Here is a 27,743-nt window from a genome sequence, read left to right as displayed (position 1 = left end):
CTCTGCCTCTGCCTCTGCCTCTGCCTCTGCCTCTGCCTCTGCCTCTGCCTCTGCTTCTGCCTCCCAAGTGCTGGGATTAAAGATATGTGCCACCATGCCGGGCTGCAGTGGACTTTTAACTTAAAAATTACATAGAACCAGGAAGAAATTTATGAAAATTCAGTTTATATTCATTTTGTCTCCAGGACTAAAGGTAATCTGTATATAAATATAAGGGCAGTTTGGGAGTTGTTTGTTTGTTTGTTTGTTTGAAGGCAAATACATTTAGATGTTCTAGCTTATTCTTCTAACCTATTAGAAACTTCCTGTTTATGACAAAGGTCCTTCTGAGGCTGGGCTGAAAGGCCTTCCTGGTCTGGTCTCAGAAGTTGCTGTTATCAAACAGATACAAATGGCTTCTATGATAGAGTCAAATGGATACTTACTTACCAGCAAGGGACTGAGTGCAGGTATACAGCCACATGACTTGAAAACCCGGAGCCTCAAGTGTCAGCCTAGTCATCTGTAAAATGACAATGTTAAAATACTGCAAGAAAAAAACATGAAAGTGATTGGCATATAAAAAGCAAGGTTTTAAAGGACTTATTTAGTTTTGTTTTGTATGTTTTGTCTGCATGTATGTCTGCATCACATGCATGCAGTACCTGTAGAGGCCATCACAAGAGGGCGTTGGATCCCTGGAACTGGAGTTACAGACAGCTGTGGCTGACCATGTGGATGCTGGGAATGAAACCCAGGACCTCTGGAAGAGCAGCCAGTGCTCTTAAAGTGCTGAGCCATCTCTCCGGCTCCCAAGAAGCAATTTTAATGCTAACCACTAGAGTGTAGGATACTAGATCCCCAAAGACCTCATGTCATTGAGAATGGTCATTTCTTTCTGGAAATGAGATTGGGAGCTACATGTAAAACAATCTTGTTTCTAATTCAAATTTAAAAAATGATTAAAATTAAAAAAGACCTCTAATGGCAAATAGTCTTTGCTCCTAATACATTCTCATACAAGATACCTTTCTTTCCAAAGTCTTAGATACATCTCACCAACTTTGCTTTGGGTTCTCAGACATTACTATGGATCTCATACCAGTGAATATTACCACTCCAGATGGGAAACTCAAGTAAACCAGAGATACACAATTTGTGTACTGATAGTCACACAGTACTATAATGTTAATAGTGAGGAGAATCTCACTTCTTCCAGCTACATGCTTTGGAAAGTGATAGGATGGGGGGGGGGCACTGCCTTGGGATCTCATCCTCCTTCTCTCAGCTCTTTCTATGAATTATAATAGAAGCCACTTACTCCTGTTGCTGGACTCTGCATCTGCTGTTGATTGCAGGTACAGACTCAGAGGGAGCTCAGGTGCTAGCTGCTCTCTGATTATATGGCCTTCATCTGTAAACTGGAAAAATGGTCGTCAGTATTTAGATAAAAGAATGTCTCCTATATTTTTGTTTATAAAGCATTCAACTCTTGAGGGAGGGATTTTTGGGTTTGGTTTGGCTTATTGTTATTGTTTATTGATTTGATTTTATGTTTGTGGAGTTTTTTTGGTTTTCTGTTTTGTTTTGTTTTGTTTTTGGAGTGTTTTGTAGCTGGCTTATTTGTTGGTTGTATTAGTCACCCAGTTCCCTCAACTTTCTACCTAATTATTTAATACAGACCAAGCCTGGGTGTTACTGATGCACCACTGTGTTTTAATTGTCAATTCATTTAATGAGAGGGGATAATATCTTCCAAGCACACATTATGAAATGCCCTTGTGTTCCATTTGCCCTGGCAGCAGGACTGATTCATGAACATCACCTGCTCTCCCCACTCTGAGTCACAAAAATTACTTAAAATAGATTGGCTGCAAATCAGCTGGAGCCAGAGGAACCACAGACATAGCAACTGGTATTGTTTAGTATAAAAATATCACCATACACCTCTAAGGGAGGAACACAGCCTACATCCTCACACCAGGGAGGACGGATAGGTGCCTCCCTCCCACATGGAGCTTCCACCAAATATCCAGAAGTTTGGGCCGAGCGTTGGGATCAACCACATTTATTCTTTAAAGACAGACTGCATGTTAAGTCAGATTAGCATCTACTATGGCAACAAGCCGTCCTTTTGCAAACACTATTGTAAATGTGCACAAATCCCACTTCTAGTGCTTTAAATGATGAAATTGGAGAACCTCAGATTTTTCCAGGTGTGAAATGGAAATTTCCAAATCCAAATCTGTATACAACTTGTATTCTGAAAATAGCTGGTTCGCCTCTTTTTCTGTCTCAGTTGTTCTGGGCTCTTAATTTTCAGAGCAGGTGGTAGTAGGTGGACCTTCAGGCCCCCGGGATCCCTTTATCCATTCTCTAATACCAGGGAAAGTCCTCTCCTCTAACCTGATAATGCAGTAGACAGTGAATGCTAATGTAAGGGTGTCAATCAGTTGAGGGAGGGCCCTTTTTCCAGAAGCTTAACCTCCCATCCTGTACGTGGTCTAGCTGTCTGATTACTGAAGTCACATGATATGGATGAATGCCCATTTTGCCCCGCTTTGAATGCTTAGAAGCTGCGTGCCATCTTGGAGACCAAGCCCTCTAATGACCAAAATGATTCCTCAAGCTTGAGATTGTCCCATTATATTATGTAAGTGAGAATACATTATATCATGTAAATGAGGATACATTTACCATGTAAAATATATCTGATGCTAACTCGAAGGCTGTCCATTTTTAAATAAGTTCTAGTCTGGATCTTTCCTGTTCTCTTTTCAGCAGAAGAAACTTAAAAAGGAGCAGTAATTTTTTTTTAACATGGTTCCATACATAGTAAAAAAGGGATGCCTCCTCAGCATGTCTGGGACCTACAATAGATGAAGTAAGAAACCCCCATCCAAGCAGCACTTCTCATTTGTAGTGTCATCCTTCCTACACACACAACACACACACAACACACACACACACACACACACAGTTGTCCTCCAGCCTGGAGATCTTGTTAGCTTTCTATGACCAATGCATCATGTCCAGACTCTACTGTGTATGCCGAGGTCTGGTGAGCTTGGTTCCCTCCCAGCTCCTTACTCTTTGTATTTTTCATTCTGTCTGTGTCTCTGACTCAGGTACACCCTGGCCTCCAGCCAACACTGTAAGTGCATATATATCACTGTGCTGGTAAGACATGGGTTCTGATGGTTCTGCAGTAGTCCTGAGAGGCAACTGCCAACACCAACAATTAAATCACCAAACCCTGACAGCTAAGGAGCCCAGCCTCAAGGCTTCCATCTCCAAAAGGTAGACGAGGGGATCAATGAACATTGATGAGAATAAAATTACATACTTGGTTTTACTAACCACTCCTGTCCAGCATTTCATCTCTTTATCCAGGAGATAGCAAATGAGGGCAACCTCGGCCGTCACAGCCAACTGTGGGATGCTTTCATGATGCAGTACAGTTATTGCAGATACCACCAATCTCCTTCCCCATCCAGCCTGACCTCAGAACAGTTAACTCTGCTCATAAAGAAACTTACTTGCTCTTGATTATGGAGAAGTGTCTGTGTGTGTGTGTGTGTGTGTGTGTGTGTGTGTGTGTGTGTGTGTGTTCATTGAATTCTTGTATAAATTCACATTTTCAGTTAGAGGAGACATAGCCAGTGCTCAACCCATGATCCCTTACCTTTACCAGTTCAATGCCCCTGGCCTGGCCTTATTTTCAACTGTAGAGCTTCATTTCTTTTCCCCAGGGGTTCCTTCTTGCCACTGAAGCCTATATTTTCTGCCCTTGTGGGTTAAAAGGTATCAGGAAAATTAACACTTGTGTGGCCGATAGTTGCCTGAATAACCCAGCTGCTCTTTCCCTGCCTACCTCCCACTGGGACTGAGTCTCACTTGCCCACTACCATCACTTTTTTTTGTCTGCTATCTGCCTCACTTCCCCAACTTCCAAAAAATGTTTTCCAGAGTCACCTCCCTGACACATACAGTACTTGCATTTCTGTTTCATCCATTTAGTACATGTGGGTTAATGAAAGTACCCTAAACATACTATTTTTATTCAAGAAACTTGTGTCAAGTAACTAGTACTACCAAATACTGAGACAAGTGCTGGCACATCAGTGCCTGACTGTGAATGCAGATGGACCTACACCTGGTCCTTAAATGGGCAAAGGGACCCAGGCGCACAGCAGGACATAGCCCTCTAGACTAGCATTGTCTTCTCTGGTGCAGCAGAGCAAACTGTGGCATCCTGGGATGCGGGTGAACTCTAAAGCAGCAGGCAGTGGCTTACATTTGTCACAAAAACTACTGCACGTTATGTTGTAAGAGATGGAGAAGGCCCTTCGTAACCCTTAGAAAGCCCAGTTCATATGAGCAGCCACGGTCATCATCCAGCATGATGGATAGAAAGCCTTAAAAAGATTATTCTCTGTACCCACTGTCCTGAGGTGGCCTCTTTATTTAAATATATCTCAGGCAGCAGCTTGTTGACTGTCAGTTGTCTTTCTTATGTAAAACTAGCGCTCAAAATGAGTTTTCTTAGAAAAACTAATATGAATTTGCTTCATGTTCCCTTTGTGAAGATTAATAAACAAGCCAAAGTTGGGCTGGAGAAATGGCCTAGTGGGCAAAGTGTCTGCTGGCTAAGTATGACAAAACCCAGGTCAAAAGCATAGATAGGCAGCATACACGCATAATACCAGCTCTGGGAGGAAAGGATGGGAAGGTACTAGGGGCCCGCTAGCCAGTCTAGCGTCTCAGTGACCTTCAGTTTCAGGGAGAGATGCTGTCTCAAAAAGTAAGATGACTAGTGACAGAGAAAGACACCCACACAAAAAGACAAGATAAAATATTCATGAGCTCATGTGTTTGCAAACTTTTAAAAAGAGCAAAGCCATTTAGATTCCAGTGGCTTTCCCCAATGTAGAAATATTCTGCAACAAATCTGAAAAGTGGACGTTTGATAGCACCAAGACTTCCTGGTGGAGGAAGAGACCACACCAATCTCTCTTCCGTTCAGACATCAGTACCAGTGTCTTCACACTGTTTCAGGGGATCCCAGAGCCCCGTCCTAGCTCCAGACTGTGTGGCTGGGCTTCATGACATGAGAATTGGCTGTAGGAATTATGTCAGCTCAGACACTTGGAACTGAACCCATCTTACGGTCTTCTTAATTTTTGTTCTATGAAGTTTGTGTGAAATAGCATTTCTCTGAGACAATAGCAACTTCATGTTGTACAATTATTGTGCTGTTTTGTGTGTCTTGACAGTTTTACTAAGAAAGAAAAGCACTAAGAAAATAAAAGGATTTGACTTTCTAAAATGGGTCTGACATGCCATATTTGTCATCCAGAAAAACATACTATATTGAATAATATGCACATATTCTTTATATTTCCAAAGATACTCTGTTTATATCCTGAATATGAATAACTATGGGGAGAGTTAAAATGTATCCATATACAGAAGGCATAATTTTGTTGTAAACAATTACTGTTAACCTCCTTGAAGAATCCAGAATCCCAAAGGAGAGAAGAATGTGTTTTCCTCTGTTTGGGAAGTGTGATTTTCTTTTTCTCTCATTTATACCACTCTGAAATGAAATGGAATTATAGGAAGGAAATCGAAGCTGCATATTCAGTTGAGAATGTGTGAAATGCACTCCAGAAATAGCAAGGAAATGTCAAGATGAAATTCCAGCCAGGAGGGTTTCCTAGAGCTGTGGGGGGGGGGGGGCAGAGCTCTGGATTGCAGAGGAGCTTGCCATTGAATGGCCTTTTTGCAATCCCCACCATCTGTGCCACTGATTAATGAGGTCAAGGGCAAAATTACTCACTGTTGGTTTCCTCCCAGGACCCTTGTTCTGGTCACTTCACCAGGATGACTTGTCTTGGTTCCTGCCAGTTGTTGTGTGACAGAAGTCGAGCTGTCTGCTCGTCAGCCTGCTCTGGGTTGAGGAACACCTGCAGGCAGATACACCCTTTTGTCTCAGGGATACTGACATGTTCATCTCCACTAATATGTTCAGGGTATGAGTCAGGTGGATCCTGTCTCCATCTTCCACTAAGAAGCAAAGGAACTGTGTGGACTCTACAGGGTTCATGCATCCATGTTTATGGAAAATGAATAATTACTAAGCAATGGCAAGAATTTTCTTTTTGAGAAGTGGACAAAGGGACCAGTAGTTTCCGCCTGCATTTAACCAGCTATTTCCCTCCTAGGACATCCACCTCCGTACCTGCAGTCTGCATGCTTTGACTGCTTGTCCTGCATCTCCTTTAAACACTTCATTTCTAAATTTAACTGTTACCATTAACTGTGGCCAATGCTTTTACTTTCCCTTTTGCTACGTTTCTAATACTCTTGTCCTAACAGCTTAAAGTAAGGACACTCCCAAAAATCAGCTTAAAGGAAACTCCCTCCCAAAAAGAGGCGATACAATGGCACGGGGGAATCTGATTTTTTTTTTCAGCCTTGCCTCTTGTGACATGATGTATAGTATAGTATGCAGGGACAGGGACCTACAAGCCAAGCTTCCTGGGTTTAGATCCTAATCCCTCCTCCCAATTCTACTGGCACAACCTTGGTCAAGTCTTTCAATTTTGCTCTGATAACTAGTAAAAGAAGGCAAGGCATAACGTACTAGGATGTTGTGCAGATTACATGAAATAACCCTTTGCACCCTTTGGGTGCAGAGTCAAATAAATGTGGTCATTGTCAGTGAATGATGGGTTCAGAAAGTTAGGCAGAAAGGACAACAGTCCCTGACGGAGCCTTCACCGAATCTCTGGCAGAGCTGTGGAAGGTTTGGGGGTGTGTCTTCCCCCAGTTCCCTCTTGAGGAGAAAGAGATTATCCTCTGGTTTGATACCTTTTTACTGTATTCCAAGTTCACCCCATCTGTAGCCAGGAAATCAGTTTTGTAGCATGTTGCATCTTAATCTGGAACTGAAGTTTGTCCACAGTCCAGATGCTAAAGACAGTTCATAATGAGAGAAAATGTATTACAGTCTGCTCAATTTTGACATCTGGACTTGGTGTGAGGTTCATTTCCTGCATTAGTAAATCTCAGTGGATAATTTGTATTACACGCTCCTGTTTTATTAAGGTTATATATGCACAGAGCTTAAGCGGGGAACCAGTTATTAATGACTTCTTACGGAAAACAGCCATCTTGCAGCCCCATCAGTACCAATTTCCCACTACTTCCCACTAATGTGTCTGCTCTTGGTATCAGCTATGAAATCCTTAAATAACATGCTGAGGTGGCAGCTATTGGATTTTCAGTTGCAAGCATTCTGTATTGACTTCACAGCATGGAAGAGGAGCTGTTAGCCCCAGCTCTCCCCAAATTAGCCTCAAAGACTTGTATCATAAGTTTGTTTATACAACAGCCTGCTTAATTTATTATGACTATGCAACCACTCTTTCTAACTGGGTCATTAATATGTAATGATTCATAATCTTTTCTGGAACAACTGCCTTTTTACTTGTTTCAGGTTGGCTCAGGAATGCATATTTTAGAGATAGTGTCTTGCTATGTAGCTCAGACTAGCCTCAAACTCACAGTCCTCTAACCTTAGCCTCCCAAGTGCTAGGATTGAGTAGGCACCCTCTAAGCCTGCTGAGAATAATTTATTTTATAATATTGTATGGCTTCCTCCTATAATTTCCTTTTTGCCACCATTTTAGAAATGTCCTTCAGTTGTTATTGCAATTGTTGTTCAGTTCATGGTGTTGTGTAACATGTTTTGTGTGTAATTCTATTTTGAAGGAGTGCACCCCCCCCCAATGTCTATTAAGGAATGAAGCATAAGAGAGAAATTTTGAATGGAGCCAAACTTTGTTACTTTCTTTTTCCTCACTTTTAACTGATAAGTCAGTTACAAACTTTCAGTTAAAATAATTTCTCCTCTCTAATTTTGAAGATATTACCCATTTCCTTCTGGTTTTCAGTATCTTTGTTGAGAAATCAGTTGTAATCTGTTTTGATCATGTACATACTCTTTGTCTCTCTCTTCTTCCCTCCCTCTCCCCTTCCCTTTCCCTCCCCTCCCTCCTTAATCTGTCTCTGTTTCAATTTTAAGGTCTGTTCCTGGCCGACCATTGTGAAATTTTGTGGCTATGTGTTTTGTACAGTTAACCTAAATGAATAATTTGTATTTTGAGGTTTTGTCCTTGTTTGTTGTGCCACACACTTGAGGGCCTTTTGACTCTGAAAATGTGTAGGTCCCTAACTTCTGGAGGTCGTTTTTAGATTATGCATTTGGTTATCATCCCTCTGCAATCTGTTTTCAGAACTGCTGTTGCTCAAGCACCATTGCTCTTACTTTCTGTTAAGGTGACAGATAGACAGTGGCCAGGATGTTAAAATGAGATAAGTCTGGGGATGAAATTCTTAAACAGTCATATTCTTAAATAGTCACATTTCAAGGCCCATCTGCTGCCTGGCTTCTGAATTTTTTACAAAACCAGATGAGTGGTGAGTTATTCCCCTGCTTTCCAGATTCCAAAATTGTACTGCTTGGATCATCTGTTTTATCTTTTTTTTTTTTTTTTGCTTGTGGGTTTTTGACTTGTTTTAAGAATATTTGTTTTGTCATATGGTCATAGCATAACAAGAAAGAGGAACAGCAGTAGTGTGAGGTCAGTCTGCTATCTAAAAGCCCAAGTGGTTTGCTAAAAGAGGTTCAGAACTGATATTTATCTCATGTTGTAAATTTGTTCACCTGATTATAATAAATTGAATAAATATCCAAGACCTTTTGCAACCTGCTGACAAATAAGCGATTTAGTTCAATTTATTCTATTCCAACCATGGTGAGTGATGACCACAGCTTCTCAGAGTCCACAATCCAAGAGAGAATGATAAGTCAGTAAAGAAAGCTTTGTAGTCATTGTGCAGCAATTGCCATGGAGTGGGTCTCATCTGGACAGCCCTGTCCTTGTTAACTTAAATCAGCCAACGCAAAGACCTAATGAGGTAAAATTAGCCATGAAAAAATCTACATGTCAGTATGCTGTAGAAGAAGGTACTAATGGAAAGAGGCTGGCCTGCCTTTCATGTTAGCCAAATACTAAAAAGCCTTCTCACCTTTTCCTGTGCCTGGTCTTTGTAGCTGACCCAGAAGTCAGGGTCAGTAGAGGTATGGGAAACCACTTTATCTATGGGATCCCTTTTCCAGGTGTGCTTGGTGTAATATGTGCCTGTCACTGGCCTACCTGGGAATGTTGGAATTTGTGGTATCCTTTTCTACCTACTAGTCCAAGGGTAAAAGCAGCCAAACAACTGTTCCATGCCCATGAGTTAAGGGAAGGGAATAATCCAACAGCCTGCTGACATGGTTCTGTGGGCTTTTCCAGATTGCTCTATTCAAGTCTGCCAACATAGACCTACAGAGCCCCTAAAAAGAGACTTTGAAGGATTTACGGGGCGGGGGGAGGGGGGGAGAGGGATGGCTTGCCCACCCCTCCCCATGATGCCCAGTCCTGGTCCTCTACTGTCATTATCCAACAAGACTCCTCCTCCTTCTGCAGCCATGGCTCAGTAAAGCCAACATCTCTTTAAAGTGGCATAGACCAACTTCTAAAGTAACTTTCTTTCCAACCTGCTTGGTAAATCTATTTAGTTTTTAATTCAGTCACTAACAGATATGGGCATATGATAGAAATGAGGCAAGAAAACCTGGAGGGTCTACAGGGGCCTGTCTGCCTTCTGAAGGGCTGCAGCTGCCCTATCCAGGTGCTTATTCCGTGTTGATGAGGGCATGAGTTCACACCTGTCCCTCCGTTCACATGAAAGATACTAAACAACTTGTGCCTGTAGGTGTAAGACTCCCTTAGTGAGCACTTTTGCCCCAAAGCCCAACCTCGACCTTAGCTACACAGTTCTGGAACTACTCAGCAGCTGGACACAGCAGCCTTCCTTCTCTCCTTCTCAGAGGTTAGACCACAGTCACAGTGGAACAAGTCCCTTGACCCCTCCCAGTTTTTGTCACTGGTCACTCCTGTCAGCCCACCTGTTGCATCTTCTTAGGAGAAGATCCAGACTAATAGCCCTAAAGCCTTTCCATAAGTCCCCATTGAGGGGCAGATTGATCAGGGCCAGGTGGCAAACATATTTGAGTCTATGTCCCTGATTTGCCACTGGCCAAGAAAACAGATGACTCTACTGAAGCAGAAACGGAAAACACACTTTTCTTTTTCTCTTCTATCTGGGTTCTCCTGGAGGACAAGTGCTGGCAAGAGTCACCCTGTCTTGTTTGGATAGCCTGACAGCCTGTTTCCTGTTTGTCTCCCTCTTCCTTTAGGTCGTGGCTCTCTCCTCCTGGTGCCTGCTAAGGGATTCCATCTACTACACGCTGTCTGTGGTCGCACTCATTGTGGTAAGTTGCTTTTACCATCTTAACTCAGTCTTGCCACCAAACTTCTCAACACCATTGTAAGGCTTGTCAATGTGGAATTTCTCTCAAGGACAAAGTGGCTAATAAGCAAGTTTGTGTCTCTGTGTGGATAAGTTTTCCTTTCTTCAAGTTACTTTGGTTACCCAGACCCCTGCTTGCTCACTGGCTACTCAGAACAATGGTCTTAAGTCGTCTGGATCTAAGTGCTCTGTATCTATTCTGTAACCCTCTTGCCAGTTCCTTCTTGATGACCTCATGGTTCCTGACTCCCCTCCCCAGTGCCCCCAGAACTCTTCCCCTCCCAGTGTTCTCTCACCCAGCATGTCTTCCATGACCACACCTGACCCAGATGCTCCCTGAGGTCCATTGTGGGTAAATAATTCTGCATTAGACAACTGCATGTCACAACCTTGGCATGTCTCTACTAACTTTGATATGTCTAATAAAACTGGACTATCCTCCTATAGTTCTACTCCCATTTCTATCCTGACTACCCAACATGGAAATTATGTTAAGTCGCTCTTTTCTCCTGTTAGACATAACTGTCCTGTAGATTCCACCTCATAAAAAATGTCCCCAGGATGTCCCCACGTCACTTGGGGCTGTAGTCTTGGCCTGAATGGATATGTCAGCCAAGCCACAGTTCTTGGTGGGTCAGATTACAACAGAGAAACACTTCTGCACCTACTACACTCCCTTCTCTATCCCCAGTAAATCCTCAGAGCCATCTGAGTCTCCACCAAGAAAGCCCATGAACATTCTTCCCTTGTTTAACTGACCAGAGGTAACCAAACTCCTTAGCTTGGCAAGCAGAACCAAGTAGATCATTACAAATAAGGGAAACAAGAATTGGGAGACCTGGCTCCTAATGCTAGTCTCATGTGACAGTTAATTCTATGTGTCAACTGAACTGGCTAAGGGAGGCCCAGTTCTCAGTGGTACATTATTTCTGGGTGTTTCTGTGTATTGGTTACTTTGTTTCATTGTCACAATACCTGCCAAATACCACTTTAGAGGATAAAAGATTTGTTTGGGCTCAAAGTTTCAGAAGGTTTCAGGTCATAATGTCAAGGAAGGATGGTGGAATAGTTAAGACCATGGTGGTGGAGCACGTGGCAGAGGCTGTCAACATCACGATGGACTTGGATGCAGAGAATGAAACAGGAGCAAGTGACCGGGCTATCCCCCTCCAAGGCCTCCCTCTGATGTCATATTTCTTCCAACTGGACTTCACTTCCCGAGCCAGCTAGAGAACAAACAATCAAAACTTGTGAGATATTTCCGATTCAAGCCATAATCTGTATGTAGTCTGTCCAGATGGAGCATTTGTATTGATAGAATTAAAAAAAGAAGACCACTCTAATCAAAGAGAGTGTGTATCAACCAGTCCCTCCAACACTTAAGTGGAACATGGTATAAGACAGTAATTTGTTCTCCCTGCTTAAGTAAAGTCATTCATCTTCCTGTGCCCTTGAACACTGGTGCTCTTGGACACCTCAACTCAAAGAGGGAGTTGAACCAATGGCCCTTTGGTTATCATGTCTTTAGGCTTGGTCCAGAATGATACTATCAGCTTTATAAATGGCATATTGTGGCAGATATGAGCCAACACTTCATAATTAATCTAATGTACATGAATGACATGTATGATGCATGTGTATATATTGGTTCTAAGTGTCTAGAAAACTGTGCCTATCACACCTTCTTACCAGCAGCATTGATCTTAGAGAAATCACCCTCTCTGGGTTTCCCTTTTCTTATCTCTGCAGCAGGACTATATGACCTGCTTTACTTTCTTGTGGGTTGTTTGGGGTTGAAAATTATCACAAGGTTTGTCCTGGAAACTAAGTAGCATATGTTCTAAAGTATGTTCTCCGAGCTCTTAGGACTTAAGCAGGCATCTCTGGAAGGATCAAGACCCACCTCAAGAGCAGAAGGGCTCAGTGTGTTATGTCCATCATTTGAAGTCATAGGCAGTAGACTTTAGGACATACATGAACTCTGTGCTTATTCTCCACCTTGACCTGTAAGAAAGGATTAGTCATGTCAAACTGAGAAGATTCTTTTTAGTTTCAACTCAGACTTTCCAAACATGTTTTCTGGTGAGCTTTGCCCTGCAAGGGACCAACACACATTGCTCCTGAACACTCCATCATTCTGCCTTTTTAGGGTATTGTCTTGGTTACAGTTTCTGTTGCTGTAAAGAGACACCATGACCACAGCAACTCTTATAAAAGGAAACATGGAATCAGGGTGGCTTACAGTCCAGAGGTTTAGTCCACTATCTTCATGGTGGGTGGCACACAGGCCGGCATGGTGCTGGAGAAGGATCTGAGAGTTCTACACCCTGTTCCATAGGCAACAGGAAGCAACTGTGTGCCACACTGAGTATAGTTTAAGCATAGGAGACCTCAAAGCCTACCCCCCACAGTGACACACTTCCTCCAACAAGGCCACACCTACTTCAACAAAGCCACACTTCCTAATAGTGCCCCTCCCTTTGGGGAGCCATTTTCTTTCAAACCACCACGGGTATTTCCTCAGGGTTTTTGAAAATTACATTTTTTTTAAGAGACGTATGTGAGTAGGGGATGTCAATGAATGCAACTGTCCACTCTGCTAAAGTTCAGGGAGATGACTAGGTTTACAAACACAAGGCAGTGGCATGTAAAGGAGACAGTCAGGGCCTCCCATAGCACAAACTCAGCCATATCTAACCCCTAGAGCAGTCTTGTGAGTGTTGGATTTTAGCATAGATGCCTCCTGGACAGTGTGTGGAAGAACTTGTCTTCAGTCCAATTCATCTGGACCTGTCCAAAATAAATCAGATGCAATTGCTGCTAATGGTGTGTGAAGAAGTAAAGAGGTTTGGCTTCTCTGGGTCAGAGATGACACACCCTCCTGAACTTAGTTCTTTGGGCCAAGCAACCATCTGCCCTGGGGCCATGGTACATAAATCACAGACCTAAGACAGCTGAACAAGCTGGCTGCTGGGGCTGCCCTGTGTTTCCTTCAGCAAGCAACAGACTGCTACATCAAATAATTCTTTGCCATCAGCTGGAGACTTGGACTATGTATTTACAGATGGGTTGTCAAAACTAGGGTTTTGAGAGAAATTGCATTTGTCTATTGTTAAGAAGTGGAACAGATAAGATGGGAGTCCTCAAAGCTGATTATTGCTTCATTGTACATTAAGCGAGGTTCCTCCAGTTTCTTGAACATCCAGAACAATTGGCACTCTTATCTAAAATGTGGAAGCCAGAGATTTTCACTCTGGGTTTTGCAGCAGAACCCGGGAAACTGCATTTCAACCTGCATCATCTTTCACCTCAGGCACTTTGAAAAACATAACTTCTCACTGTGGAAGGAAATCCTTCAGGATATTGATCCCTGGCATACCCGTGATCATTTCCAAAGTCAATATTGAAATTCTGGAGAAACAAGATCATGTTAGTATGATCAGGCTAAGTTTGTCTGCAATTCTGACTTCTTTTAGTAAGAATGGACCATATTTTCACAGTATCTGTCTGTCTATCTCTCATCTGTCTGTATCTGCATGTGTGTATGTGTGTGCTCTTGCTCATGTGAGTGTGTGTGTGTCATCTCACCCCATGAAGGCAAAAGTCTGATGTTGGGGTGTCTTCCTGAATCGCTTGAGCCAGGGTCTCTCTGAATAGGGAGCTTCTTGTTTTGACTAGGCTAGCTGGTCAGGGAACTGAGATCCACTGGTCTCCACCCCCAAAACATGTGCTCCCACCTCCGCCTTTAACTTGGATACTGAGAATCTAAACCCAGGCCCTTCTGCTTGAACAGCAAGTACTTTACCACTGAGCCATCTCCCTAATCCCACCATCTGGGATCATTTTCCCATGAGACTGTGTGAGGAATAAAATACATCCTTAGTCCAGAAGGGCAGTACTCAGCAAAGTAGCTTTCAAAGCATCTCCTGCACAGCTATTTCCCACCCCAGCCTCAGACTAAAACTTACAATTCTCTGTAACTTTTTGTCAGTACTTTTTTTTTTTTTTTACTATTCCTGTATCTTACAACCACAGATATAGTAACAAAAACATTTTCATCCAATTTTCTTTAGGTAAAAACCTAGGTTCCTACAGGATTGTGCCACGGCCACATGAAATGCCTCTATTCAAAAGCCCTTTCCCCAACCCACAAAATAATCACCAAGCTTCCCAAACAATTTAACTATTAATTTTTTTTAAGTTCTGAAATGTTCCGCTGACCCCCTGAGGTTGTACAAGGAGAACCCGTTCACACACAGGGCAAGTCTGGATTAAGTGGGACCAGATGCCATTCCCATATATCTTCTCATCAAGACGCCCTTGAGAGTCACAGAGAGAGCCCCAAGGACAAACCAGGGGGCCTAGAGATCCAAAGATAGCCAAAACAGGTTCTCCAGGGACACTGCTGCTAAAGGACAGAGGGCAAGGAGTCTGGCCAGGAGAATGCTAATAGCTTCATTATTGCTTGGAATCTAAGACTGCTGAGACATACCAGTTAAGGTGGGACACAGATGGGGCAGAAAACAGAAACACAGGAATGAGACAGGCATGTGTATTCCACACACAGCACCTCAAACTAAAGACAGTTAATTAATAGACCCAGAGTCAGTTCACTTTGGTACATAGGCTCCATCTAAATTTCCTCCGTGTTATTTTATGATTAGTCTGCAATGATGGTGTATCAGTGTCTAAAGCAATCATTCTTTCAAAAACACACAGTACTTTCTTCCCATTGCCCTCCCCTTGGGAAGAGAGCCTCCCTTTAGCCACATCCCTCCCTCTGTATTGAAATCTCTGGCCATGAAAAGCTAGACAATGCCTGGAAGCAAAAGCGATGCCTCTATTAAATTCTAAAACTATTCTGTGTTCTTCACAGTGCCCCCCATTGTGTGTCTGCTCACATATGCTACAGCTGTCCACAGATCAGGGCAGGCCTGCCCTGCCTCTCCTCCACACCCGGGAGCACTTGGTCCATGGGCATAGCAGGCCTCCTGGTCCTGCCCTTTTTCCAAATTCTAGCCAGCCTGTCAAGTTTCTTGCATTGAAATGTTGCTGTGATTTACATAATCATGAAATTTACATAAATGCAAATGATCCATCACATCATCAGTCTAGCAGCTGCCCAAAAGGAACTACTTTATTTTTACACTTCATTTTAGTTGTAGCCAGAGATTGTGAACATGAAGAGAGAACCTTCGTGGGAGATGGAAAGCTCTGTGAACTGGCTTCCCCATAACTTAGGCAGGTACAAAAATCCAATTCAAAATGCTGTCTGTCTCTACATGTTAAAGCAGAGAAGACAGTGGTGCTGGTTGCCACAGTCCTCAGGCCACTCTGGGTGCAGGCCCAGTGCCAAAGCTAGTTCAAGTTAATGCCTCCATTTCCATCACTGGGGAAGCACTTTGCAGAGCCCCTGGGTAAAGGGACCCCACAGGAGTGAATAAACAAGTAAGCTGACACTTGCCAGAGACAGGCGGTGACTCTGCACTAGTTACCTTTCGGTTGCCATGACAAAATATTTGAGGCATTTATAAACAGAAAGGTTTGTTTAGCTCATGGACCCAGAAGTCCAAGTTCAAATTCAAGTAACCCTGCTGCTTGAATTAGGGCAGGTGTATGTGGTGGAACAAGGTGACAACCTCACAAGCCAAAACAACAAGAAAGAAAACTGAAGACAAGAAATCCCACTGTCCCCTTCAAGGACATGCCCCAGTGGCCTAAAGACCTTCCATTTGGCTCCTCTCCACAAAGATTTCACTAGCCTTCCAATAGTGCCAACCCAAGCACCAAGCTTTTGACACATGACCCCTGGGGACATTAACTTCCCCGAATGAACTCAGAGCTTTCTGTCCCTTATCATTGTCTCATACAGTAACCATGGGAGCCATGTGGGCATGTACAGCTGCTGAGGAATGAACAACTGAATTTTATTTTTGTTAAGTTGCGTTATACAGGCATTGATGATGAGTAACTACCATATTGGCTAGTGCAGTCCTAGTGAGCTAACTGTCCTGTAGAAAATATGAACATTCCTACAGTCATCCATGTCTCTCAGACTTATAGAGCAGGTGTCTAAGTTGGTTCAGCTATACCATGCCAGTGTAACTCTAGCTATACAGTACAGCTGTATAGAATCCAGGTTTTCCTTCCGATAAATCTGCCTCTGAGAGTCTGAATATTCCTTATTCTGAGAGTATGCTGTTAGAAAAAAAAATAGCTTTACCTTACATGCCCTAGAACTCATGAAGGTAACTGTTTAGTTTCCTTTTATGTTGTTGTGATTTTAAAAAAAAATGACAAAAAAAGCAGTATAGGGTGAAAAAGGGTTTATTTGACTTACACTTCCAGGTTACAGTCTGTCATTTGGGGAAAGTCAAGGTAGAAGCTTCAAACCACAAGTCACATCATATCCATAGTCAGGAACAGAGAGAAATGGACACACATATAATCACTTGCTTGTGCTCAGCTCAATTCCTCTGCCCTGACACAGTTCAAAACTTCTTGCCTGGGGAATGTTGCTGCTCACACTGGACTGAGCCTTCCCACAGCAGTTAACTTAAGATGATGCCTACAGACATGCGTACAAGCCAACCCAATATAGACACTCCTTCATCCAGACTCTTCCCGAGTGGTTCTAGGTTGACAACTAAAGCTATCCTTCACAGCAGATAATCTTAAATACTCTAGAAATAGTTTTGTCCTATTCCTCCTGTGGTAGAAAAGCAATCGTGACAGTCATGGTGAGCAGTGTCCTTTACCTTCCAGGAGGCCTTCTCTCTAGTCAGTCCCCTCTTCCTTTTAATCCCATTCTTCATTGGGCATTAATTGATTCTCTCTTGATTCCCTAATCAACTGAACTGCCATTTCATTTTAACTCTCCTTCTGGCCAAGAGGAAATAATGATGATAGCTAGAAGCTTCCCATGGCAATGATTATGACAGATATGTAAAGTTCTGAAATAAATTGACTGTGGTCACACAGAAGTTAACTGATTTTACAATCCCTGTGGCAGGTATACAGAAGGAACTGTGGTGTGGGAATACTAGGAGGCTGGGGTCATCTTTGCATTTGCTCACTCAACAGGAAGGGGCATATGTCCACTGTTCTGGAGAAGGTCTCTTACTAATAAGGAGCCACTCAGCTTTTACAAGGAAAATTGTAGGCAGAGTTTTCCCCGTCCTGGGAGCCACTTCCAAATCACCACACAGAGGCTTATATTAATTGCAAATGCTCAGGCTTGTTACTAACTAGCTCTTACAACTTAAATCATTTCTGTTCATCTATGTGCTGCCCCAAGGCTCGTGGCTTTTACCTCTACCCCATTTTGTGTATCTGACTCATTCGGCATCCAGCTGGCAACTCCTCTGACTCCACCCTACCTCATCCCATCATTCTCAGTGTAGCTTTCCCACCTAACTTTATCCTGTTCAGCTATTGGCCAGTCAGCTTGTTTATTAAACCAATCATAGCGACACATATTCACATAGTGTACAGAAGGATTATTCCACAGCAGAAAATGACTTTAAGTTTTTAGTTTGCACTTGCATTTGTTTTTGTGCTGCCCAGCTACCAGTCCTTTATTTTAGCAACCCTTGTCTCCTTTATACTTCATTTATCTCCCCACCCCTTTCCTTCCTGGGAGTAGGTTCTTACAAGTGCATAGGAGATGATCAGTACTTTTCAAACTCTTCATTTCTTGTCCTCCTTCCTGCAGCCACTAATGTCATTCCAGTTATCTTCCTACATGTCCCATTATCCTTAAAGCATAATCATAGTAGGGAACAGCTTTTTAGTATGGCCCACTGGCTTCCTCCCCTCAGCCAAGCCACTTGCACGGCCTGCTCCTAGACCCGAAGGAGTGGGTGCTCTAACTGCAGAGCAGCTGGGGCAGGGAGGGGGACGTGCTGTTGAATGAGAAGGGTCTATGGGGGAGCCTAGCTTGATAGATAGTTAAGAAAGGAAGATTTTCAAGCTTCAGCCTCTTGAAAGAAAATGATGCTCTTGATTTCCCCTGTCATTTTCACTGCTTAAAATTCTTGCAGTGACGATGATTATAATATAGATTATGAAATCGCAGCAATGCAGCCATTCCTGCCGTGTGGTTATAGCTTATAGGATTCAAACACTGGGACTGGTTGGTGAGACAATTCTCTCTCTTCTCCTGGTTACACAGCCACTCCCGACTCGTCTTTGCCATGTTTTCCATCTTGAGGGAGCCACTCCCTTGGCAGTCCACTGAGATGATCTGGTATCGGGGATCCACCTGCCTGAAGTCAGCCTGACTTTTAGGGAAGAATTCTAGAGCAGGCACAAGGATTGACAAGCCTGTTTCCATGGTACCAAACCACTTCTCTGAAGGAAGCCTAGAGGAAATGAGTGCTTTTGTCAAATTCATTTCTGTTTGTTCACATTTAGCCCAGCTGCAGAATACGTGGAAACCTAAGAGAAAGACTTTGGATGAGCCACATCTGGGTCAGAGACCAGGACCCCAGGGTAGCGCTTGCTCAGCAAATCTGAGGCCCCGTTCTCTGCACCAGTGGCTTTCAGCACTGTGAGTTATCTCAGTTCCTGGCCTCAGACACATACAGCAGAGAGTATCCAAGGCTTGCTTTCTATCGGGAGAAGGTTGAGTTACTTCCAAATGACACAAAAGGAGATTGCTTGGTTGCAACTCACAAGAAGATTCAGTCTTGGCATAGATGACTTATCCCCTGACACCCCTCCTCCAGTAGTGAACATCAAACAGAAACTACTGCCACTTGCCACATGCAGCTATAGGCTGGCTGTAGGCGCTTCAGTGGGATGCTGCCTTGAGGTACTTCTGCTCCTTCCCTAGGCTTCACCAGAGCTTTGAAAACGGGCTTGAACCGCTTCATTTTAAATCCTCTGCCTAAAGCAGGGTGGAGGGCTAGGGTGTGAGCACCACCTAGTGGTAGCAACATGGAACTAAATTGGCATGTCTTAAGCGAGCGAATGATTTTCAGTTTCCTACAGTCTGGACTACTCCTATGTGGGTGAGGGATGTTCCTTCCCTCTTACAGCCTGAGCACAAAACCAGAGGTATTTGCATTACTTCTGTCAAGAGAATGGAATTAAATAATATCTATAATCAATAGCAAACCCATTCCCCACAGAAGATCCCTGTCGGTCATTTAACTTTCCACACAGAATAATCCTAGTCCTCCATCTGGATGGCCCGAGGTCCTTTCTGAAAGAACAGTCAGCTTCCATGTTGATGTCTTCATCCCCAGTCTTCCAGGAAGGGATGGCCAGGCCGCACTGCCTCCCGCAAGAACCTCCACTGAGGCATCTTCTCATTGCTCTCCACACTCCTCTTAAGGTACAAGGATAAACTGAACCATGTTTCTGCTGAGTCCCCTGGTTTGTAGGAGGCCTTATCATTGGCAGAAGGTGCAGCAGTTGTTACCCCTGAGGAACAGGGTGTCCCTGAGCCACACAAAAGGAAAACTGTCCGGTATTCTGAATGTTTCCAGATCACTAGTGTGTGTTAGAGCTTGTGGGAAGATGACATCCGTTTCTCCTGTATCTGCCTCCCAACCTCCACACATCACACACCACCTCAGCAGTCCTGTAGGCTCAGATGCTCGGCCTCTAGCTAGTAATTTACCCAATCTCACCATGGTTTACCCACTGTTTCTCGGATCTTTTAGGTTCCCTGTAAACTCTAACCCCCCACCCACCCAATTTGGGACCATGTTAGTCACTTTTCACTATGACAAAACGCATGACATAAACAACTTAAAGGAGAAGATTATGGTTAGCTCACAGTTTGAGAGGGAGTGCAGGCCAGCATGGCAGGGGAGGTACAGGAAGGGGTGTGCTCCTTTCTGTGGCAGAGGGAGTCTTCTGGGGCTTCTCACACACCTGATGGATCAAGAAGCAGAAAGCTTGGACCAGAAGCAGACACAAGCAGACATTACCTGCAAGGCCAGTGACTCATCTCTGCTTGCTAGGCCACCACACCAAAGGCTCTGTACCCTCTCAGATCTCCAGGGGATCAAGTGTTCAAGACTATGCATCTGTGGGGGAGTTTCACATTCAAGCCATAGCGAGAATCTTTGTATAATTAAGCCCATTATTATTTAATAATCAATAGTTAAAGTCATACCAGCCCACAGCTGTTCCTAGAAGGTACACAAAGCATGCCTGTACCTCTGTACCAAGACTAGGCAACTCCCAGTGAGTCCCTTTGTAGGACCTATGCCTCCATCTATGGATAATCTTCCACAGAACGCAGGCTCCCTAAAAGCTGCATTCATGTATGGCATCGCCTGCCTTCTCTGATGGAAGAGAATTAAATTGTCCTGGCTTAATAAACTCTCCTAGAGTCTCATATTCTCTTGAGTGACTATGAAGTAATTGTTCCTTCCCCATTGCTACGACTAATATTGAATTAAGTCATTAATAAAATTTTTTCCATCTTAAATAATTGGTTCTGTTCCATTATTTCATGATAACAATTTGTTAATGCTAGTGATTATGTAAAACAACCGTGAATCTTTCCAGGGGGTGGATTCCATACCATCCAGCCTACATCATGGGATTGCTTCCTTGATTCCTCAAATCCTTTCCCCGATTCTGGCTTGGCATTTTCATCCAGATGTCAGCTTGTTGAAATTGATGGCAGAGACAGAGTAACAAAGCAGTGAAGCAACATTCTTTTCCTTTTTACCAGCTTGTTAAAAGGCACCAGTTACAAGTAAGCATGGCTCCTATCTCCTGGTCCTTCTCCTTAGACCTTTAAGATGACAGAAGAGCTCCTTGTGAGGCATGTGGGCTGTCTTTGAGGTGACTTTTGTATCTCAGCATGACTGGAGATTATTAGAATCGCTGGGGACCAAGGCAATGCCCACATTATTTAGCTACATTCACCATCTTGCTGTATGGTGATCTGGCACTGGATTCCTAGGTTGCCTACAGCCTCTGTCTTAGTGACTCCAGAGGTCTCTGCCTCCACAGGGAGTGTTACTCAAAGTGTTACTCGCCATGCTCAGAGAAGCTGTGGAACCATTTCTGTGGCTTTCTGCCTCCAGAACAGGTACACCCTCTGTGGTCCTATGAGTCATATGGGCAGAAAAATGTGTCATGAAAAGCGGTCCAAAATCAGAGCCAGGCCTGAGTCCTGGAATCAATTCCACAACGGGTTGCTAACCCCAGAAATTATTTCTTCTTTCTGAAATTTGGTTTCCATATATATATATATATATATATATATATATATATATATATATCAGTGTTCCTTGGTTTTTTGTTTTTGTTTGTTTGTTTATTGTTTTGTTTCCTGGAAGTTAACTGGTTAAACTTTGTTATAGATGCTCTATTGGTCCCAACAGAGATAAGAGTAAAATCTCGGTTTGTCTTTTGTTTCCTTCACTGATTCTGACCCTCCCTAGCTTCCTTCTTTGACAGAAGGCAAGCCATGGCACAGACACGGGCAACCAACAGTGCGCAGGATCTGAACACAGTTTGATACCATTGCGTTCACTTGCATTAAGATCACTTTCTTTGTGAGATGCTGAGGGGTGCTCATCCCCCACATCTCTTGTGATAGAATGTCTCCTCTGGGAACCAAAGGAGACAATTAAAAGGACAATGTTGAGTGTGGGATGTCAGGTGCTTGCATCAAATCCGAGATGTGCAGAAATGTCACTTGTGGCACCTAAAGGATCAGCATTTTAAGTATCTGCCAAGTTCCCATGGCCCTGTAGACCTAAATTCCGTGATGCGTCCTGTCTGGTTTTCTAAAGTAGAGTCCTCTCTCTCAGTCCCCCCATTTTGGGGACAGACACTGAAGGGTGGCCTTGCTTCTCCTTCTCACCTGCATCCACCCCAATCTTCACAGTACTTATTCTGTCACTATTAGTAGCCAAAGACTACAGAAAGAGTTTGCCCACAGGTGCCTGACATTCTAGCCCAGCCATGAATGCCACCATGCCATCAACGAGCATGGCAGCTCACCATCTTAAAACACTGTATGTGCCTGTGTGTGTACGCATGTGCACAAACATCTCTAACTACCTTTCTCTTTTATTTTTCTCACAGTTCATTTATGATGAAAAAGTTTCTTGGTAAGTACCTTTTTGTCCCTTCTAATTGTCCCTTTTTGATGGTGCAAGCCAAATGCATAGGTTGGAGCTGAGGTTTAGAAAAGAATGGGTCAGCAAGATAGCTCAGCAGGTAAAGACACTTGCTGTGCATACTGACAAGCTGGGTTTAATCTCTGGAAAGCACATGATGGAGGGAGAGAACTGACTCCCACAAGTTCTCTGACCTCCACAGCCATACCTGGCACGCGCGCGCACACGCACACACACACACACACACACACACACACACACACACACACAAGTAAACAAATCCAATTTAGAAAAGGAATGTCACAACTCGGAACAACCAGAATTTCTTAGGACCTGCCCATCCCCCCTCAACAAAGACATAGATTACCTTTTTCCTAGCTTTTCCCTTGGCTGGGGCGATGAAACTCATATCTTCATATCTAGATATCTTTATTGTAGAGGTTGGATGTTGTCAATTTTCTGTGTTCTTCAACAGTCAGCCATAGCTGGACCATGGTTGTGGCTTGGCTAATCTTTTTATATCCATGTCAGTCAGATTTCCATTGCTATAACAAAGTAACATAGATGATCAACTTATAAATAAAAAAGGTTCATTTTTATTCCCAGTTTCAAAGTTCTGCTGGCACATCATGGTAAAATGGAATGTTTGGCAAAAACAAAATCACTCACCCCATGGCCAGAAAGCATGGAGAAGAGGGGTCCCACTCTTTTCTGTAGGGGCCCATTCCTAATGACCCAAAGACCTCTCACAGGGGCCCTACCTCTTCAGGTTTTCCCCAGTTCCTAGTAGCTTCAAGCTGGGAATCAATTCTTTAATACTCTGGCCATTGGGGGAACATTCTGGATCTGAGCTGTAGCAGGAGGTAAACCAATTTCAGTATTTCAAACCTCTGTGACATCTTAGGAGTCAAGATCCAAGCACATCATGGGCAGTTATCCCATTAAAGTGCTGCTGAGACTCTAAAGGGAATCCTATGGCTCTGAGTCTGTGGTGATTTTGATAGAAGATGTTGTTCAATTAAATATATGGAGGGATATTTGCATTTTGACCAGCTGTCCAAACCCCCATTCTTAAAATGAGATCTGAGCAAGTCCAATATGTTTGAAATGGAAATAGAAATCTGGTGTTCTATGCATTCTTGTTACAGTATTTTTCCACAAATGTTTGATCTGTATAAGTAGAAGAAAATGAATAACTTGTTAGAAATAGGTGTGACTCTGTACTAGAAACTTCCAGGGTATTACCTTGAGTTCAGAATGAACTAGAAAAAGAGGCAGAGAATTCCTCCTGTGGGTTCACATTTAGCAAAATGTTCTCAGCTTTGTTCTAACCTTACATTGGGGCCTGTGCCTCTGTCTGAGAATAGCTCTCCGGCTTCCAGAACTTGAGGATGACAACAACCTACCTTAGTGATGAGGACTGTCATAGGGTAGCTATGACAGCACATAGAGATATATTGTTAACTCCCTTTAAGACCTGTCTCTACGTTCAAAAGAAACTTGTGACATGTTTAGAAACCCAATTATTAAAAATTCAGATTATAATAAAATATATACAATATATATTAATTTTAGAAAAGACCCATGTTCTCCATAATGATTCACACAAAAAAATTAAGTAATTGTGATCAAAAGCCCGAAGAGAATCAGAATGCCTAGGAGCACCCCAGGTTCCAAGACTGCTAATGCTGTTCTAGGGGGCAGCACATCAGAGTCACTGCTGATCTCAGCAGCTGGCCACCCCTGCTGGAAATGTCCTTCCCAGGGTGAGGAGCTGCCATCGTGGGGGAGCTCTCACTTGTGCTTTTCTAGCATTGCATTGCTGCATGAGAACCATGGCAGGGAGAGATGAATAAAGACACCCTGATAAACCAGCTTTGGTTGGTACCCTCACAGAACCCTTTAAGATATCTAACATGTGTTAGAGCCAGAAAAGGGAGTTAATTTCCTCTTCATCCCAAAGGTGTCTTAGTCACTGCTCTATTGCTGTGATGAACACTGTGACTAAGGCAATTCTTATAAAAGAAAGCATTTAATTGGGGCGTGCTTATGGTTTCAGAAGTTTAGTCCATTATCGTCATGGCAGGAATCGTGGTGGCTGAGAGTTCTACATCTGGATCTGAAGGCAGAGGGAAGAAAAGAGGGAGGCCCTGGGCTTCTCTTGGGCTTCCTCCAATAAGGCCACACCTACTCCAACAAGGCCACACCTACTCCAACAAGGCCACACCTCCTATTCCCTCTCAAGTAATGACACTCCCTAATGACCAAGCATTCAAATATATGAGCCTATGGGGGACCATTCCTAGTCAAACCACCACAAAGGCTTCTCTCTCTCTCTCTCTCTCTCTCTCTCTCTCTCTCTCTCTCTCTCTCTCTCTCTCTCTGTGTGTGTGTGTGTGTGTGATGTTAAGTAAATGTATGCTATGATAAAGCCCAAATCCTATTACAGGGGATTCTAGATTCTGCAAAGGAACAGGCCATAAATGTCTACAATCTGAGCACCAACAGTACCATACATGGAGTCAGGAGTGTGGAGACAGGAAGACCACAGAGGCATGAGTTACAAAGGGAATGCCACTTGATGCTAGCCCTGGGGGTGTCTTTGCTTCCAAAGATCTGAGACAAGGGCTCCCAGGCCCCAGAGTCCCATCATTCTCATAGTGCTGGCCTGTTATATAATCACTGTTATTGCATGCATGGGCTGACAGAAAGAATTTCTCGTATGAGTGAGACCAAGAATTAAAATCTGCACCACTGACCCTTTGCTGCTCTGGGGCTTCCAGGAATATTAATTCCTCATTTCAGGGATGAAAAATACATTGAACTTGAAGATGCCTTTTATTGTTTGCTTCTCCTGACTTCCTACCTACCGAGCACTGATTGTCCTGGATGGGTGTGGTCAGGAGCTGATCTCTTTCTCTTCAAAATCAGACTGTTCAGTGAGTAGAGTGAAAGCAGAGCTGGGTGGTGGTGACACCTCACAAGCTGAGTTCCACCCTTGCTGCTGGATAATGCAGCAGCTCCTAGAGAGGTTACGGACAGGCGTTTAACTCACTTCAGATCTTCAGAAGGAAACAGATTGCAACTGTGTTGATTTTGAAATGAGTGCTCTTTAGGAAATGAATATTGCCAAAGACAAATGCAGTAGTTTCTAGGTTTTGTAAAGAATTGGTTTCAGGACTTCTGAGGATACCAGAATCTATTGTTCCAGTCCATATGTAAAATGTCGTGGTATTTACACACCCTCTTCTGTATGCTTTAAGACACCTCCAGACCACTAATACCCACTGCAAGGCAAATGCTGTTTAAATAGCAGAGCAGAAGTGTTCTCACGTATTGCACAGTGTTACACTAAATTGTTCAGGGAATTGTCTTTGTTTAATTTCCCATTGCTGTGATAAAATACCCTGACAAGAGCAACTTTGGAGAGAAATTGGTTTATACTAGCTTATAATTCCAGTACAGACTTGCTGGGAAATCACAGCGTCAGAATCCTAACAGCATTGATCACATCACATTTACAATTGGAAGCAGAGGATAATGAATGAATGCATTCTAGTGTTAAGCTCACTTTCTCTGTTCTTATACAGTCCAGGGTCTACTGCCCAGGGAATGATGCCACCCACAGTGGGCATCTCTTCTCATGAATTCAGATAATCTTCCTCACATGCATGCCCAGAGGTCAACCTAGATATCCTTTCCGGGTGATTCTAGTTTGTATCAAGTTGATATTACAAGCAACCACGACAGGAATGATGGTTTTAAAAAAAGCATCTGTATATGTTCAGTAGAGATAGAAATTTTAAAAAATATTTTCAACCTGTAGTTGGTTGAGTTACAGATGTAGAACCTGCAGATAAGCAGGGATAACTGTATACAAAGCAAGGTATCCCTGCTATACCTGGATGAGATTCCTTCACCATTTTTAAAGCCCATTGTGCCATATGTTCATGTACAACCAAGAAGTGAGAGCCAGCAATCAGTTGGGAGGCTTTTAGTAGAAGATGACTTTAAAAAAAAACAAACCGACCATCATGGATCTCAGATGCACCATGTTTCTGCAACCTTTTCCCTAATAGTCCTAAAATGGCTCCTGAGATTCTAGCAACATATCTGTGTTAAACAAAATGGAAGAATAAGAGGTGTTAATGCCTTTCTGAGACCCTTCCATCTTACATATATATCTTTGGTAAGATGATGGCCAGGCCAGGACTAGCAATTACAACTTCAGAACAATCACTACTGATCATGTGAACCAAAGGTGGGACTTATCTTTCTTGAGGTCATTTGTTGCCTCAGTGCGGTAGAGTTCTATTCCTGGGCAAGGGATGGGGACAACTTTCTATTAGACAATATTCCCAAAGACACTTAAAATTGAAAACATGAGAGACCCAACTGTTGGGTCATCCTGCAGGACAAGGCCTGTGGATCCTTGGTAGCAGGTCAGCCAGGGTCACAGTTTCAGAAGGAAACTGAAATATGTTTGTCACAATTCCAAAGGCTGGAGAAGAAACTAAAATATCCAGAGTGGTGTTCTGGTTTCTTCCTGTGAGTTCAAGTTGTGACTATAGGAGACAGAAGTAACTCTAGGAAATGATCTGAGAACATCTTCTGCTCCACTTGGGGGCCTGTGAGGAGCTGGACCAGCATGGAGCTGCAGACAGTGCTGGCCTGCAGGGTCTTACTGGCTAGTGGACAGGCAGTGAATGTGTTATCGGAGGTCATTTGGAGATGCTCACAGCACTAGGGAAAGGTGTTTGTAGAGAGAACCATGAAGATCCCTGGTGATCAGCTAAGCAAGGGAGCCAAGGGAATGATGGGAGGCCACAAAGGCCTCAACAGCCCAGTGTGTTAGGGTAGAAAAGGCCTTGGCAAGTCCACATAGGACACCAGCAATGTAGGCAGGAATCAGGCCTCCCATCCTTGGGTGATCATGAAAAATGTCCAACAGCCAGCTTAAGAAAGGCAGTGGTGGTGCACACATCTTTAATCCCAACATTCGGGAGGCAGAGGCAGGTCGATCTCTGTGAGTTGGAGACCAGCCTGGCCTACAAAAGCTAGTTCCAGGACAGGCTCCAAAGCCACAGAGAAACCCTGTCTCGAACCCCCCCCCACACACACACACACAAAGGCTTGCTTTGAGGGATAAAACTCAAACAATGGAAAAGTACTGGATCTAAGCTGTGCAGCATGGTCCATACCTGTGATCCCAGAACTCTGGAGGCTGAGGTAGAAAGG

At 43.4% G+C, this 27,743-nt stretch overlaps 1 protein-coding gene across 1 annotated transcript in view; it reads left to right on the top strand.

Moving 5' to 3' along the window:
• Slc24a3 (solute carrier family 24 member 3) overlaps positions 1-27,743 on the top strand; it is a 474,391-nt gene that overhangs the window by 404,413 nt on the left and 42,235 nt on the right. The window contains exons 7-8 of the mRNA XM_027421608.2: positions 10,295-10,369; positions 22,471-22,496. Coding sequence (XP_027277409.2) covers positions 10,295-10,369; positions 22,471-22,496 — 101 coding nt within the window. The remainder of the gene's footprint in view (positions 1-10,294; positions 10,370-22,470; positions 22,497-27,743) is intronic.

Source organism: Cricetulus griseus, chromosome 6 (assembly GCF_003668045.3).
Source record: "Cricetulus griseus strain 17A/GY chromosome 6, alternate assembly CriGri-PICRH-1.0, whole genome shotgun sequence".
Lineage (NCBI taxonomy): Eukaryota > Metazoa > Chordata > Mammalia > Rodentia > Cricetidae > Cricetulus > Cricetulus griseus.
This window is presented reverse-complemented; position numbering and strand designations above follow the sequence as displayed.